General features: G+C 40.9%; 1 protein-coding gene across 9 annotated transcripts in view; it reads right to left on the bottom strand.

Moving 5' to 3' along the window:
* Nucleotides 1-16,832, bottom strand: part of Wapl (WAPL cohesin release factor) — a 69,451-nt gene extending 52,619 nt beyond the window's left edge. For 3 of the 9 annotated variants that reach the window (XM_076544415.1, XM_015995616.3, XM_006976689.4), the window contains exons 1-2: nucleotides 16,373-16,505; nucleotides 12,888-13,396 (exon numbers count right to left, since the gene is read on the bottom strand). In XM_076544415.1, coding sequence (XP_076400530.1) covers nucleotides 12,888-13,374 — 487 coding nt within the window. In that variant the 5' untranslated portion in view covers nucleotides 13,375-13,396; nucleotides 16,373-16,505. Of the gene's footprint in view, nucleotides 1-12,887; nucleotides 13,397-15,945; nucleotides 16,594-16,782 lie in introns of those variants that run through there. The other 6 variants (XM_076544411.1, XM_076544414.1, XM_076544413.1 and 3 more) reach the window with 5 other exon arrangements.
* Nucleotides 16,833-18,155: the final 1,323 nt, after the last annotated feature.

Raw genomic sequence — 18,155 nt, 5'->3', positions numbered from 1 at the left:
TAGATAGATAGATAGACAGACAGATGGATGTAAAAACAAGAGTATCAGTATTCGTTAACCTGTAGCTCTATAAAAAAACAGATTATAAACATAAGTGACAATATTTGAGTAAAGTGAAATTTCTCAATAAAATTTAAAAATTAGTGGAGTTTCATGGTTTTGTAAATCTTATAAAATTGTAATTTAAAACATGTGTACACACATGGAGAGAAAGGTATGTGATTTTAGGAAGTTGCCAAACAAAACAAAACAAAACAAAACAAAAACAAAAATAGGTGGTAGTGGTGCATGCCTTTGATTCCAGCACTCAGGAGGCAGGCGCAGGAGGATCTCTTGAGTTCGAGGCCAGCCTGATGGTCTACAGAGAGAGTTCCAGGACAGCCGGAGATACACAAAGAAACCTTATATGGGGGAGAGGGGGTGTGAAAAAAGACAAGGGAAGAAATGAACTATACACACAAAAATCAATGTATATAAATTGTGGGATTTCAAATTTTTTCCAGATAATTTATTCCAATAATGAGTGCTAAAACATGAGGAAAAAAGAAAATATACTCTGTACGTGGGGCCTACAAGATGACCCAGCAGGTAATGTCACTTGTTGCCAAGCCTGACAACCTGAATTTGGTCCCCAGAAACCATGTAGCAGAAGAAGAAAAATCAACTCCCACCAAGTTGTCCTGACTTTATACACACCTGCTATGGCACATGTCTACACACATGTACATACATAATAAATAAGTTGTGGTTTTTTTTTAAGACCTAAACATGGAAAACAAAAGAGATACATAAAATAAAATAAAGCAGAATTTTGAAAAACATTTTATTCCAGAATGGACAAGCCTTTTCTCATATTTAAAATTCACAATCCAGTCATCTATATAAAATACAAAATTTAAGTATGACAAAATGTTATTATATAAAGTGGAAAGAATTAATAAAAGATGAAAAGTCTTTTCTAGGGAGAAAAGAAGGCCAATTTCCTTAATTTGAAGAGCTTGTGTAGGGCATGGCGGGCATGCCCAGCTCTCTGAAGACTGAGAAAAATTGGTATTCTGAGGCCAGCTGGGCAACAGAATCAGACCTATCTCACAAAATAAAACCAAAAACAGGCAAGCAAAAGGAACATTCAAAGGAGATGAAGATGAAAATTGTACAACTTTTAAAATGTAACAATCTAACCTGGCTGTGGTGGCGCACGCCTTTAATCCCAGCACTCAGAAGGCAGAGCCAGGCGGATCTCTGTGAGTTCGAGGCCAGCCTGGGCTACAGAGCGAGATCCAGGACAGGCTACAAAACAACACAGAGAAACTGTCTCGAAAAAACGAAGTGGGGGGAGGAGGGGAATCTATACGCCTCAGACAGAGAAAATTTTCATTTTGGTTACTTTTTTGTAGTTGCTATTGGTGAGATCTTGCTTACACAATCACATCTGGCCTAGAGCTCAGAACAGACTCCAGGATGCCTCAAACTCTCTTCCTAGGCACTGGGACTACAGGCATACACCACTATACCCACCTGAGAAGGATTTCTTAAATACAAAAGGCATTGCCCATAAGGAAAACAAACAAATTTAAATTTATCAAGACTTTATCTGGGCTGGGGACACAGCTCAACAATAGAGCTTTGCCCATTATGCACAAAACCCTCTGTTCAAACTCCAGCACCTCCAAATACCAAAGGAAAAAAGGCTTGGCAAGGAAGCCCATCTGTATGTAATCCCAGCACCTGAAAGGTGGAGGCAGAAGATTTCTTCGTTAGCTACACAGAATTTAAGGTTAGCTTGGACTACAGGAGACCCTGTCTCTAAACAAATCATCCATCAGGAGAAGAAAATAGTTGCTGGGCATGGTGACACCCAAACAATTGAAAGGTAAAGGCAGGAAGATTCGGAGTTCATGGTCATCCTTGGCTATATATCTAACTCCAGAGCATTCTTGGCCTACGTAAGACCCTGTCTCCTAAACCATAAAAAAGTTAAGTAAATAAACAGAACCAGATAGAAAGGCACAAGGGGAAGGGTACAGCATCCTCCAGGAAGCCTCACGATCAGTTATCTGGAAGTTCTCCAAAACCTGTCCTTTAGGATTTTCATGATGGCTCTTTTGCTACAAGTCCTCAACCTAACCTTTGGGCTCTCTCCCCTTCCTTAAGAAGTCTCAACCCTCTAATCCTGGTTTCATCTACCTAGTGAACAAACACTATTCACCCTAAAGCTCCCTAAAAACTGTCAACCATGAGTTCATTTTAAGATGACACCACTTAAAAACATATTTCAGAATGTAAGTGCACAGTATAACCCAAAAAGCTACACTTAACAATATACTGCCATCCTAGGGAGAGTGTGGTAGCTGGCTGAGTAAAGGGCGAAGTAGGAAAATTCTTTTTGTTGTTTTTTTGTTTTTGAGACAGGGTTTCTCTGTGTAGCTTTGCGCCTTTCCTGGAACTCACTCTGTAGCCCAGGCTGGCCTTGAACTCACAAAGATCAGCCTGTCTCTGCCTCCCGAGTGCTGGGATTACAGACGTGCACCACCACCGCCCAGCAGGAAAATTCTACCAATACCATTATAAACAAAGTACAAGTAAAAATGTGTAAAAAGATATTACAGACTCTAAAGTAAAAACAAGCCCAACATAAAAAATAAGCAGCTATTTTTCTACCTTTCACCTAGGTAAAGTTTTTGACAGCAAGAGGATAACACCAACTTTGGGAAAGTTAGAGTGCATACTATTAGCAGGGAATCTGGCACTGTCAATTTAAATTTAGAATGTATATACCCGGGGCTCGAGAAATGGCCCAGTGTAAGAGCACTCGGGTGGCTCACAAGCATCCGTAACTTCAGCTCTAAGGGATCAATGCCTTTGGCCTCCTAAGCACCTGCACTCACGTGCACATACCCAAATGCAGGCACATAAACCTACACATAATTTAAAACAGTAAAAAATAAATCTTTAAAATGTATGTGCCATTTCAAAACCACTTTTAGAAATAACTCCCACCATTATACTAACACAGGTAACATGGTGCTCAAAATCTTTTTTTTTTTTCTTTCTTTTTCGAGATAGGGTTTCTCTGTGTAGCTTTTGGAACCTATCCTGGAACTCGCTCTGTACATCAGGCTGGCCTCAAACTTAACATTTACTTGCAACAAAGATCAAAAACCTTAGAAAAGGCAGCTTAAGTACACATACACAATAAGAAAGTGTGAGGCTACTAAAAAAAAAAGGAGTATCTACAAATACTGATTGACATACATCTTAAAGTTACCCCTTAAATGGACTAAAAGCATAATATACCATACATACACATATACCCCAATATTTTATATCTCACATTGTATGTATGTGCTGCTTTGAAACAAGACCTCACTGTGTGTAATCAAGGCTGGCCTGGAACTATGTAACCTGGGCTACTTTCAAATTAGAGATTACCCTGCCCTGCTGTCCTAAATACTGGGATTATAATTATGTTAGTACACTTTGCCAAGTGTGCTTGGGTTTTTAGGGTCACATACAGTATATAAACTGGTTAGGGGAAAGGCAAGTTGGGGGTACAGCTCAATGATAGAATGTATGATCATATACTCCAAGTCTTGTGTTCTAGCACCCAAAAAAGAAATAGAAAGTATTCAGTGAAGGAAAGCAACTTTTCACTGTCAAAAGAACAAGTAGATATTAATCACTGGCACCTAAAAAAAAAACACAGAATGAACCATTAATGAACCAGGAGCTCTGGATGAAGCTTGGTTGACAGACCTATTGCCTAGCATGTACTAGACTCTGCCCTGGGTTCAATTTCAAGCACTGAATAAAGCCAGGCAGGCAGAATGGTGCATGAGTGTAAACACTAGCACTGGGGAGGGGGAGAAAGAAGGATCAGAAATTCAAGGTCATTTTCTGTTGCAGAAGGAGTCTGAGGCCAGCTTAGCTTAGAGACTGTCTCAAACAAATTAAAAAAAGGGCGTTGGAGAGATGGCTCAGTAGTTAAGAGCACTGGCTACTCTTCCAGAGGTCCTGAGTTCAATTCCCAGCAACCACACGGTTGCTCAGAACCATCTATAGTGGGATTTGATGTCCTCTTCTAGAATAAAGGCATACATGCAGACAGAGCACTCATACACATAATTTTTTTAAATACAATTAAAAATAAATTTTAAAAATGAGAAAAGCTCCCAATTTCCTCAGTAAATCAATTTTACATTAGAATTTGAAAGGTAAAATAATAAAACACAAGATTACATCATTCTAAAGATAATATAGTAAATAAATGAGGGTTGGGGGATGTAGTTCAATGTACAGTGCTTATCTACAGGCTCTAGGTTCAATACTTAGTACCAAAAGAAAAAAAATATAACAACAAAACAGTAAACTAAAAACCATTTCAAAAATACTACTCAAAAACTGAGCACAGTGTGGCATACCTATAATCCCAGCACCTGGAAGCCGAAGATGATCAGCCAGATCTTGTATAACAATGAGAAGCAAAGAAACAGCAGCACCAGCACCAGCACTAGTACTTAGCAGGCCCACTACACAAAACAGCCAAAATGAAATCAACTCCCTTATTGCCATCAGTGAAACAGCCCTTATCCTTAGGCTTCTACCCTTATCCACAGAAACTACACATAAGGAGCTGCTGCTCCCAAGACATCAGAATTAGGTTAAAGCTGAACTTCGTGTGTCCATACCCTCAACAGGATACTGCTCCTCTTAAAATAGACCTCTTCTACACAGCTCAGGTATCTCCTAATCCATCTGGGTCAGGGTGATAACAGCTTCACTGTAAAGAACCAAGGCTGGGGCCCTACCCCTGTGATTTTCCTACATCCCTCCTACAATTGTTTCCAGCCGTCCTAGTTCTCATTAAAACATCTATGAATTTTCTCAATCCTTAGCCCACAACCACTCTGTGAAATCCTCATTTAGTAAACTTTCGTATCAGCAATCCAACTCCATTCAGTTGAGCCTTTCACGAAACCTGCAACATATTACCGGCTACATTTCCTTCAGTAGCTGTGGCTGTTTCATATTAGCTTTCTTTCTTTTTCAGTTTCTTCTTTTTCTCTCCACCCTTTAAATATAGGGATTTCTTCACAGCTCAATTCAAATACTTAATGACTTCATGTAATTCTGCATTTTCAAATATTTATATACTTAATTTCACATTTATTATCTCTAATCAAGGTTACTTATTTAAGTGCAATCCTAGATCTCCCTTCCAAAACCCAATATAACCAGGTATGACGATTCACGCCTTTAAAATGACTCTTCAGTTCTAAGGGTAGACAATATATGCAGGGGAAAATGTTCTGTGAAGTACTATAAAAATATATCTTGGAGATGGAGAAATGGCTTAGAGGTTAAAAACACTGGCTGCTCTTTCAGTGGACCCAAGTTTAATTGCCAGCACCCACATGGCAGCTCACAACTGTCTATACAGGACAGTATGTTTACAGTTTTCATTTATTACCAGAGCTGATAAGCTCCCAGATCTGAGGGGAAACTTGTTACTGGCCTACTGCACTCTTATTAACTCTTAACTCAAGAGTAAAAAAGTTAACAAAAGTGTAATGGCATATGCTGAAACTCTTGCACTTGGGAGGTGGAAGCAGGATCATTTCAGCCATATCTTGAATGGGAGGACAGCCTGTGCTATAATCTCCAGACAGAAAGAGATCAAAATCTACTTAATAAATGAAGGCTGGGGATGTGATAAGATGTACAAGGCCCTGCATTCAATTCCCAGCAACTGCAAAAACTAACAACAACAACAACAAAAAGCACTTAAAAATCTGTCTCAAGATGGGTGATGGTAGCACATACCTTAATCCCAGCACGAGGGAAGCAGAGGCAGGCGGATCTCTGTGAGTTCGAAGCCAGCCTGGTCTACAGAGTGAGTTCCAGGAAAGGCGCCAAAGCTACACAGAGAAACCCTGTCTCCAAAAAAAAAAGAGAGAGAGAGAAATCTGTCTCAAAATTTGCATATTGTTGAGTTTTTGTTTCTATACAACACAAAAAAAAAATACAAAGATATTTAAATATAAGGTCCACTTTTGCCAAAAAGGAAATTATTTAAAAAGAAACAAAGGGAATTTGAAATGTTTCAACATCAAGATAAAACTAATCTTATGACAGCTATTTTAATGCTACGATCATATATCAATTATTTATTAAGTTCATTCCTACCAGATTACAACAATATCATATGAAAAGAATACTTTGGATGTTTCACAGCTACTCCACTTAATTCAAGTTATCCAACTTGGTTGTCCTGGAACTTGCTCTGCAGACCAGGCTGGCCTCAAACCCACAGAGATCTGCCTGCCTCTACCTCCAGAATGCTGAACTAAAGATATACACCACCACTACCCAGCTGTTATCCAACTTCTGAATGATGCTTTATCCTTTATATATTGGGAATTAAGCCAGTTTTACAAGGTTATGACTGATATATAAAGAGCTTAGCACAAAATAGAAATGGAAAAAAATATTTATATACTTAATTTTTTAATAGATTTCTTACCCACTTTTCCTGAAACTTGAGATGTCATGTTTTATACAAAAACACATTCACTATCTAAATGCAAATAACTTCTCAATACTAATTAAGTTAGGATTATCTAACAATCTTCATTAATTTATTTATTAATTTATTTATCGGTTTTTCCAGACAGGGTTTCTCTGTAGCTTTGGAGCCTGTCCTGAACTAGCTCTGTAGACCAGGCTGGCCTCAAACTCACAGAGATGCACCTGCCTCTGCCTCCCAAGGCTGGGATGAAAGGCGTGTGCCACCACCGCCCGGCTATTATTCTTTATTCCATAAATAGACAATATCATCTCAGATAAGTTTCTAACCCACTTTTTTAAAAAAAGTTACTTTCTTTTTAAATATGTTCGTGTGTGTGTGTGTGTGTGTGTGTGTGTGTGTGCGCGCGCGTGCAAGTGCAAGAGTGCAAGTGCTCTCAAAGGTCAGAGTTATTGGAACTCCTGGAATTGTAGTTACTGGTAGGTGCTGGGAACCACTCAGGTCTTCTGCAAGAGTCATACACATTTTTTTTTTTTTTTTTTTGAGCTGAGGGTTGAACCCAGGGCCTTGCAAGCACTCTACCACTGAGCTAAATCCCCAACCCGAGTCATATTCATTCTTAACCACTGAGCAATCTCTCCAGCACCTGTTTGTAGCCCACTTTAAACTGTCAAGAGTAGAACTATGCATTTCCCTTTCTGAAAAATCACCTTTAATGCTAAAATCAAAGCTCATAATGTCCTGATAATACCTCTCAATAAGCTCACACAGTCAATACAGCTTTAAGCAAATGGAAAAAATGTACTGGCTATGAAACCAGTCATGCAAATTAAGAGCCTATGCTATAGTTATCTCAATATTTGGCAGAATATGTAGACTGAATCCCAGCTGGCTGGCATGGAAAGTGTGCCAAACAGAAATTAAGTCTCTATATATTTTTTTTCAAGAGTCCAGACTAACAAAGAGAAAAAAAATGGAAGTAACCCCACATAAAAAGCACAAGCAACCTTTTTAAAAAGTCTTGTGGGGGGCAGGGGAGGGTTGAAGAGATGGCTCAGTGGTTAAGAGCACTAGCTGCTCTTCCAATTCCCAGGACCCACATGGCAGTTCACAGCTGTCTAACTCCAGTTCCAGGGGGTCCAACACCCTCACACAGACAAACATGCAGGTAAAACACACCAATGCATATTTTAAAAAAAGGAGATAACCCACTCTACAAAGTTGCCCTCTGCCTTCTACATGTGCACTGTATCATGTAACGCACACATTATGCACTTGAAGGAGGGAAGGAGGGAGAGAGGGAGGAAGAGAAGAAAGGAGGGAAGGAGGAATGAACGAACGAAGGAAAGGAACCAACCAACCAACCAACCTGCTCTTCCAGAGGACCCAACTCCCACCTGGTGGCTCATAACTGACAAACTCCAGTCCCAGGAGATCTAACATCCTATTTTGGTCTCTACAGACACTGCACATACAGTGCATAGATTACACATGCAGGTAAAACACCCATACATACAAAAATAAATGTGGTTTTTTTTTTGTTGTTGTTGTTTGTTTGTTTGTTTGTTTGGGGTTTCCGTTTCAAGACAGGATCTCTTTATGTAGCACTCGACATCCTAGGACTAGCTCTGTAGACCAGGCTGGCCTAGAACCTCATAGAGATCTGTCAGCCTCTGCCTCCGGACTGTTGGAATTAAAGACATGAGCCACCTCTTTTATGCACAGTCCTGGATTCCAAACTTTAAAGAACAGTGGACAGGTATTGGTGGAGTGCTTGTCTGGCATGCAAAAGGCCTTAGGTTCAATCTCCAATACCAAGTAAACCAGGTGTGGTATCAAATGCCTACAATTCTTGCATTCATGAAGTAGAGGCTGGAGAAGCCAAAGTTCAAGGTCATCTTTGTCCATACAGTGACCTCAAGATACACAAGATGATGTTCCCACAAAACAAAAGCCCCACAAAGTGGGTGAGATGGGTTAGCTGGTAAAAGTGCTTGTCATACAAGCCTGACAGTGAGCTCATTTACTGGACCCATGGTAAGAAGACAGAACTGACTCCAAAATATTGTTCAATGACCCTCACATTCCAACCATGCTCATGCACACACATACACACAATAAGTTTCTTGGATTTAAAAAAAAAAAAAAGAGTCTGGAGATGTGGCCCTTTGGTTAAGAGTAAATAAATACTACTACTCCCCCAGAGAACCTGAGTTCAGTTAGCTCACATGTCAGATAGCTCACAACGGACTATAACTCAAGCTCCGATGGATTCAATGCCTCTGGCATCTGCATCCATGTGCACATAACGCACATATATACACATATTGAAGATAAATCTTTTTTCTTTTCTTTTGTTTGTTTTTTTTTTTGAGACAAGATTTCTCTGTGTAGCCCTGGCTGTCTTGGAACTCACTCTGTAGATAGACCAGGCTGGCCTCGAACTTGGAGATCTATCTGCTTCAGACTCCTGAAGATTAAAAGCAAGTGCCACAACTGCCCAGTTTAAAGATAAATCTTAAACTTAAAATGGAGGTGCATGCCTTTAACTCCAACACTCAGAAGGCAGAGGCCATCCTTGATCTACACAGTGAGTTCTAGGACAGCCAAGGTACAGAGTGAGACAAAGGTCAAGTAAAATGATTCTTAATAGACTAGTACTGATGTCTTAGAAAGATGAACCCTATCTTCTGCTCAAAGTCATTTTAGTGCCACACCTGTCTAAGAATTGACTAGTTTTAAAAGCCAAATAAAATCAGAATGTTTTGTTTATAAAACTAAAGATAAAGAATTTGAAAATGAAAACAAAACTACTGAATTTATTTGAAAATAAATATACAATGGAAAGTAGGAATAGTGGTATGTAGGAAAAAGTGACACACAATATGCATACATTGAGCTAAGGTGAGTTCAGCGGTAGACGACTGCCTAGCATACATAAAGCCCTAGGTTCACAAGGGGAGAAAAGATGCCTTGCTATATATCAACTATTGAGTATCCAGGTTCTTTCACTATTCTTTGTTTAACTAGAAATTTTGTGATGCCGTTTTTTTGTTCTTTTCAATTAAAGACTAGGGTCTTTTATCAACTCAACCTTTCCCTAGAGTTCTTAGGCATAGTCTCTAATTCTTTCTGCTCTTTTCTGTATCTAGTAGGCATCTGTTTACAAAATTATTCCCTTCTATTTATTTTTGTGTATGAGTATGTACCCATGTATGGGGGCACACAGCCATGGTGCGCATGAGCGTACAGAGGCCAGAAGACAACTGACAGGAGTCAGCTCTCTCCTTCCACTATGTGGTTCCCAGAGATCAAACTCAGGTCTTTAGGCTTCACCCACTAGGCCATCTCACCAGCCCAACTATTCTGTTTTATCATGACTTTATCTTGAATTTCCTTCCATAATTTTCAAAAGTACTACTCATTAAAAAAGTATTTAAAACAAAGAATTATAATATCATCAAAAACTTAATCACATAGTTCTCTATAGACAAAAAGATGCACTTAACATGTACTATTAGAAAAAATAATAAAACCCGGGCAGTGGTGGCGCATGCCTTTAATCCCAGCACTTGGGAGGCAGAGGCAAGCGGAACTCTGTGGGTTCGAGGCCAGCCTGGTCTACAGACCAAGATCCAGGACAGGCACCAAAACTATACAGAGAAACCCTGTCTCGAAAAAACAAAAGGAAAAAAGAAAAAAATAATAAAACTCTAAGAATGGATAAGCTTTTCTCACTGGTGTGAAATACTTCCACAGCAGAAACTGGTGTGACTGAACAGCTCTCACTGAGAGATACTATGGAACCTAAACCTTCGCACTTTGAACAAGTTGTTGATAAAAAAACGTTTAATAGCTTTCTGGGTGAAAGTAAAGGCACTGACAATATGACAAGCAGATGCAAAAAAAAAAAAAACCAGGAAATTCCAAAAGTTTAGACAAAGGGACAATGCAAAGAAAATCTATAAGGCTCAAAAGCATTCTCTACTACAGAAGCAATTCATAAATGCATGAACGTGGTTTGTAAAAATAACTGATTTACACATGTAAGCTAGGTTAAGACTACTACAAAAACTAAAAACACTTCCTCAAAGTTTGCTCCTACCCTACAGGACTTGCCAGAGTTTGCAGCTTCAGAAAGTTAATGAAAAAAAGAAAAACTCATACTGCTATATTATTCCCTTCCCACTAAATGTGCTTTTTGGTTTGCTTGTTTTTTGTTTTTGTGTTTGTTTTTCAAGACAAGGTTTCTGTTTAACAGTCCTGGCTGCCCTGGAACTTGTTTTGTAGACCAGGTTGGCCTTGAAGGCATGTGCCATACCACACTGCCCAGCTAAGTATGCCTTTATAACAAGGGAAACAAAACAAGGCGTTTTCTCTTGAATACCTGTTTATCTGTATTTTAGGATATATTTTCTCCTCAAAATTCATTATAATGGAGTGTGAATTCAGGGTCAATCCAAGTACTGGCATCAGAACTACAACTTAGCTATACTGGAGTGGGAAGATATCTCAATCCACAGAAGACTGTACTTTCAGTTTCTAGCAATTTCCAACAGCAATTTAGACATATGTAATGACACATCATCACCAAAGGGACATAAGCAATTAATTACCTCCTACAAATGCTCCTATCCCCCTTATTAAACATTTATCTTTTTCTCAACTCTCTGCCTCCAAGGCCTCTTCCTACCAATGGTGCCCCATATCCCTTGGTCCTCCATGACATCTTTAAAGTGAACAGTATGCTCAGAGCCCAGGCCAAAGCTGAACAAACAGTAGGCTCAACAGCACCTAGACAATCAATAAATCTCAGTCAGCAGTTAAGAGCACTGGCTGCTCTTCAGGAGGACCTGGGTTCAATTCCCAGCACCCACATGGTGGCTCCCAACTGTCTGTAACTCCAGTCCTAGGGGATCAGATGCCCTCTTCTGGCCTTGGTGGGCAACAGGAATGCATGTGGTATACATACATACATACAAACAAAACCATATAAAATAATAAATAACAAATATTTTAAAAATCTCATTCCAATTTTGGCACTAGCTTATCTTAGAAAAATTTTAGAAGCGAACCTGGAAACAGTTTTAGCTGCTTTTGTCTTATTTTATTTTATTTTATTTTTTAATGAAAATCTAAGCTTAAAACTTAAGAACAATGCTTCAGGAAAAATATGAACAAAGCAACAACCAAATGAGTATCCCAGAGATCAGGGGAATGACAACAGCTGGCTCATCAAAGGTGATACAAGAGTGAAAAAAATGCTAGGCATTTTTAGCATAACTATGCAAGCCACCCTCCATTAATGTGCCTTATATAAGTCTACAACAGACAAATTCCTTGTAGACCACAGTACTAACATTCTATTCACTTCCTTTCAAAATATTAGATCTATGGGGCCATCATTAAAATTTGTTGAAACAATAGACCTGATGACAATTTTTAACTGTAATAACCATCTTTAACCTATTGTTGACAGGATGCCTGCACAATTCAAATCATATCCAAACTTTCTCTAAATCTTAAATATATATTCTTTTAGTCAACTCCATCTACATCATTGAGTCTCAAACATCTCACAGAAGACCTATGTAGCACTGGCCCAAATACCTTAAGCTAATCTCAGTTTATGTAACACTCCATGTCTCTACTCAGTATTTTTTAACTACTTTTACAGAAAACACTAATTAATCTTCAATGTAAATTACCATCTTGTCATTATCAGTAGCCAACTAATCTACAGTAATATAAAACACTATCCAACAAATACAAGGTAAGAAAAGCTGTTCCCAAAATAAACCAAGTAACAAGTCTCTAAGAAGTTATTTGAATTTAAAATCTTTATAAAGGGGCTGGCCAGAAGGTTCAGTAGTTAAGAGCACTGGCTGCTCTTCCAGAGGACCTGAGTTCAGTTCCCAGCACATACATGGTAGCTAACTCCAGTGGCTCCTCTTCTATCCTCTGAGGACACCAGGCATGCACAGTACAGATATATAGGCAGGCAAAACATCCATACACATAAAATAAAAATAAATTAAAGGAAAACTTATCAATAGCCCCTACTAATTATAAATGAAGGGGAGAAAAAACAAGTAACAAAACTTGAGTGTACACACACACACACACACACACACACACCTTCTAAGGTGCCAGTGAAATGTCTCAGCAGGGGTGCTTACAATGTAAGCCTGGTAACCTGACCTTGATCTCTGGAACCCACGAAAACATGGAAAGAAAAAAAACAACTATACAAAGTTGTCCTCTAATTCCCAAACACATAAATAATAAATTAAAATTTCATATCACATAAATGGTTTACAAAAAGCTCTCTTGGCTTATCGCAAAGAATATCCAAACTTACCTGAAGTTATTAATTTAGCACAACTACTTTTGTTTGCATTGTCTTCTGAGATTCTATGTGTGCTCTTTTCCTTCCCAATCAAAGCATCCTCCATAAGTAAGCATTTATCAGAGGCCAAACTGTCTTCACCCACCACATGACTAAATGTGCTATTAGCTTCAAGTACAGACGTGGCTTCTTCGGGCTGAGCAGCTTCACTAGATGAACCCTTACCCTGGGCTAAATTTTTTGAAGAAACAGGTAGAGACTCATCATCACTATCAAAACCAAAAGGATCTCCAGTATCTTCTTCTTCTACTTTAGGTTTCTTCGGAATTTCTTGGATATCTGGTTTGAAATTGGGCCTCTTTTGCCCTAATTTAGCCATAAATGTGGTCTCTCCCCATTTTGTACTAAGAGTAGTCCGTTTGTTGGAAAAAACTTCATCAAATTTTGAACTGCCATTTCCTCCTTTCCTACTGTAAGTTTTTCCAAATCTGGATGTCATTTTGACACCTGTTTCATATTCCCTGTGGAAAGAAATTTAAGAAAAATAAAATCACCAATCTTTTAACAAGTTTTAAGCATTCTATAAAAATAAGATCCTAGGACTTCTTATATAGTTTTCAACATTGAGCGTACACACTTTTAAACTAGTTTAAATAAATGAGTTGAAGAGGCTTGTTTTCCATCCAATACTTCCAACCATCAGGTTTGGTGGTGTTTTGGTTTGTTTTACAGTAAGTATATACTCATATGAAACTTACAAAATAAAAAAAGCTTACTACTAACCAACTTGTAATGCAATACCTACAAATCTAACAAGACATTTCTCAAGTTCCAAATGAACTATTCTCAGACACAATTTAACCAGAAAAAAATAATCTAAATAGACTAAATACCCAAATACAAATCTTAACACAATATATTAAGTTGACTAAATTTAGTTCTTTGAAATTTTACTGCTCTTTATATAAAGGGTCAGAAAAACTGTTATTTTCTCATATACTACAACTGGTAGCTTCTACCTAACCTTAAAGATTCTTATTTTTCGACTAAAGTAATCTGAACTGACTTTAAAAAAAGTTCCTTGCCGGGCGGCAATGGCGCACACCTTTAATCCCAGCACTCAGGAGGCAGAGGCAGAGGCAGAGGCAGAGGCAGAGGCAGAGGCAGGAGGATCTCTGTGAGTTGGAGGCCAGCCTGGGCTACCAAGTGAGTTCCAGGAAAGGCACAAAGCTACACAGAAAAACCCTGTCTCGAAAAACAACAAAAAAGTTCCTTCAGTAGTCATCTCCCTAAATTCAAGAAATCATTCTCCTAATCTTCCTTATCTCTGTAGTGCTGTGTTCATTTGCTGAGTGACATTTTTCTGAAGTTGAAAAACTTCATTTTACCAAGGTACATGGTTTATTATTATAATAATAGAAATAAGCTGGGTGATGGTGGCACACCCTTTAATCCCAGCACTTGGGAGGCAAGCGGATCTCTGAACTGAAGGCCAGCCTGGTCTACAAATGAATTCTAGGATAGCCAGGGCTACACAGAGGGACCCTTGTCTCACAAAACCAAAATAAATAAATAAAATGAATAAAAATAGAAATACATAGCCTTTATTTTCTTCCTCAATTTACAAACAAATCCATCTACCTAATTTACCTAAAAATATACTGGAAAAAAATTTTCCAAGGGAAGTCAGTCAAAGGGCAAACATTTAAAGCTACAAGTTATAGTACTTTTACAGCGCAATCAAATCGTATCCATTTCTTAACACTTTGACCTTCTGCAGTTTAAAAGTCAATTTATCAATTTTGGGGGTGTGGGGGGGGGATAAGCAATTGCCTAAGGGCTTGAAAAAATCTTCATTACTTTAAATCTTACAATGGGAATAATATTTAACTTATGCTTTCAAATATTTTTGATCTACACTTTTAATAATTTTATTAAGTTCCTACAACTTAATGAATCACTATCCGATGTAGTTCAGCAAATATTCAGTAGAGGACTCATCCTCCCTCCTCTACTAATGTTTGAAAGGAAACCAATTCTGACTGGACAAAATAATAATTTAGTCATCATACACATTTGTGCTAAGAGGAAATTTAGCTTTCCTCAGAGTTTCTGTTTTGTAGTTTTAAACACTAACAAGCTTTATTGTCTTTCTTGTTAAGTATAACAAGAAAACAAAAACAAAACAAAGTATAATAATTGGGCAGCTACCAAAGACAAGAAAATAATTTCTTTAAGCTGTGATCTGCAGACCTACATTTAGGAATGTTTTGGACACACATATATGGCAATCATCTAAAAATGCTGACTAAAGGCCAAACCAAAAATCTAGACTTGATCTCCTTTATGCCAACATCTGAAAAACTCTTCGTAAAAACAGTCAAAACCACAAAGCATTCAGTGCTGAAAGTTTAAGGTCTGCAAATGAATATTTGATACTGAGTTAAGTGATAAGAATTTATTTTTTAAGAGATCATTTCTCACAAATACACGCTGATGTATTAATAGTATCATTAATACTGATGAAATAACATTAGTGATTTTTTAATATTAAGCAATGGGGAACATGCAGATGAGATAAATGTGGTTGAGTTATTATCTACTGACTCCAGTAGCTATGAATATAAGAGAGTTCATTGTATGATTGTTTTTATTGTTTTCCATAACGTCCATTTAAAAAAAAAATCAGCAGACTACTGAGATGGCATTATCTAAGCAAAGCATTCGTACAAATTCAAAAGTGAGCATACATATCTGGCATGACATTTTTACATACATTTCAGACACACTAACCTCGTTCAGGCTTCAAACTTCACCAACTGTCCTAACCAAAAAGGAAAGGAGGGTTCACAACTAAGTGTTTTTCGATCTTTGGGCCTTTGCCTCAGTCCAAAGCCCGGTCGACTTTTGAGGGAAGTGCACAGGGATTTAAATTAGGGAAGGGGAAGGGGGAGTCCTCACCGCTTAAACTGCCTAGAAACCTAGGCTCTCCCAAGCCCCCAAGGTGCATCAGGGGCTTCAATTAAAAGAGGGACATGGAAGAGGCAAACAGACGCGAGCAGATTCTCACCTGGGGCTGCGAGTGCGCCAGGAGGCTGGAGCAGAGACACCCCTCCGGCTGGACGCTCACGCAACTTTTCTCCTCCCAACCCCCACCGCCCAGCAAAGGGACGTCGCTTCGGACGCCCCGGAAGCTTCTGCCACTGAGTCCCTGCAGCAAGGCCTCGGTGACGGCTAGAGGCGGCGGAAAACTACGGGGGAAAGGATTCAGGACTGAAATCAAGCGGACCGGGTTTGGAAGCGAGAAGTCAGTCAGCGAGCCGCCCCGAGAAGAACTCAAAAGGGAAATCAGAGGTGGGGAGGGAAAGAGTTCTTCAGATCGCTCGGTGCCCAACTTCCTGAGAAGCCAGGTGAGCAACGAGACTCGCACCGCCCCTGCCTCCTCCACCCACCCCGGCTCGCTCCGGGCCTAGGCAGCCGCCCGAGACCTCACTTACCCTCGGCGCCTGGCGGGTGCTCTGGCCTCGGGCCGCCTCCGCCTCCCCCGCTCCCAACGGCCCGCGGGCGGGCGCGGGAGCCCCGCGCGGGAGAACAGTGCCGACCGGTGCGCCCGGAGAGGCGAGGGGCTCTGCTGCCGTCACAGCCCGCGGCTCCGCTTCGGTAAATAGGAAGCCCGGTCGAGCGGGGGGAGGAGCGGCGGCTCCGCAACTTCCCTCCCCACCTCGGGCGCGCCGGCCGGGCAGAGCCTAGGCCTCCCTGGCGGGCGCCGCCGGTGCCGAGCCCGCTACGTGCCCCCGCTGGGCCGCCGCCGCCGTCTGCGCCGCCGCCTCCGCCGGTGAATGGTCAGCGCTGGAGTTTGAACAGGGCCCTGAACCATCTCAACGCCATTTGCGCTCCCGGCCCCCACCTCCTTCCTCCAACAGCCGCTCGCTCCGTCACTCCGCTTCCCACAGGCCCCGCGCGGCCGCCCGACCCCGCAGCCAATCGTACGGCCGCTTACTCAAACCGCCGCGCAGGCGCCGCGCCCCGCACGCGCCGGCTACCACCATTGGTCGGGCCGCGACGCCCGACGGGAGTTGTAGTTCTCTTCCGCGAGGTCCTAGTGTCCAAAGCCGGGTTCCGGAACGCAGATGGACGGCCTGAGTTCTGGCGGCGGGCCTGCTGGACCTCGCCGGCTCGGGAGCCAGTCCGAGTTCCTGGCCACGCGACGAGACGCAGGTGCGCCGCGGGAAGGCACGGGGCACGGTGCAGGCAGCTGTGTCAATCGTTTCCCCTCCAGGGACCCTCCGGCGTCTGGGGACAGTGGCTTGTGCAGCTGCGCCGAGCCTGCTGGGCCACCGCCCGGACCGTGGAGGCGGGGAGCTTGGGGCCGCCCTTGACCCGGTCTGACGGTGTGAACGGGCCAATGCAGGTAACGAGGACCAAAACCAGGAGTCGGGTTCGGGTCTTCTCACAGCCGCGATCCGCTTCAGCCCGGCCCTTCATCCTCTTCCCCCACTACTCGTCAGTCCCCACTCCGGAGTTTGGTCTTCTGTCCCCCACCTGTTAGCAGTGACCCCCCCCCGCCCTCCGCCCCTGGAGTATTGTATGTTACTAAGGAATTATCGTCGTCTTTATTGAATGTGCTTACGGTAATGTGGCTTTAAATAAAAAGGCATATTGAAGTGTTGACAGGTAACATGATCCGATGTGTTTATTTTGCCTGTGAAAACTGGAAAAGGGGAATAAATAAACCGAGGATGTTCTTCGTTGTTGGAGCTGCGGGTTGTGTACACACACGCTATCCTAACAGTGTTTATATCTAAAATTGTTCATAATAAAGTTGTTCTTTTGTTTTTTGGTGGGGGGGTTGTTTGTTGTTTTTAACTAACTAATTGGGGCAGGAAGGTAGTGGATGACTGACAGAAGTAGTATTTTAAATTTTCCTCTCTACAGAGACTTTTTTTTCCCCGTGTCAATGTATTACCTAATTGAGAAATCTGGAGAGGTTTTATTTTAAGCCTTCAATAGGAACACAGCTTTCTAAAGACTAGCACAGTCAGTTTCCCCTAGGAGAGCTGTGGGTCTGAGTCATCAGACTTGGTGTCTGGTAGGCAGTTAATGGAGACTCACCTGAGAAATTAGAAAGCTACTAAATGCTTTTGTGAGAAGACCCCCTCTTCTGCAGATTTAATTCTAAAGTACTCTCAATCTCAAGCCCCCTCCAACGTAATCAGGAAAGTCCTAAAGAGGAAAAATAAAAACTTCAGGCTGGGGGGGATAAGTAGTAGAGTGCTTCTC

Source organism: Peromyscus maniculatus, chromosome 9 (genome assembly GCF_049852395.1).
Source record: "Peromyscus maniculatus bairdii isolate BWxNUB_F1_BW_parent chromosome 9, HU_Pman_BW_mat_3.1, whole genome shotgun sequence".
NCBI classification, from domain to species: domain Eukaryota; kingdom Metazoa; phylum Chordata; class Mammalia; order Rodentia; family Cricetidae; genus Peromyscus; species Peromyscus maniculatus.
Note: the sequence above shows the minus strand (reverse complement) of the source record. Positions and strands in the feature narration are given on the sequence as shown.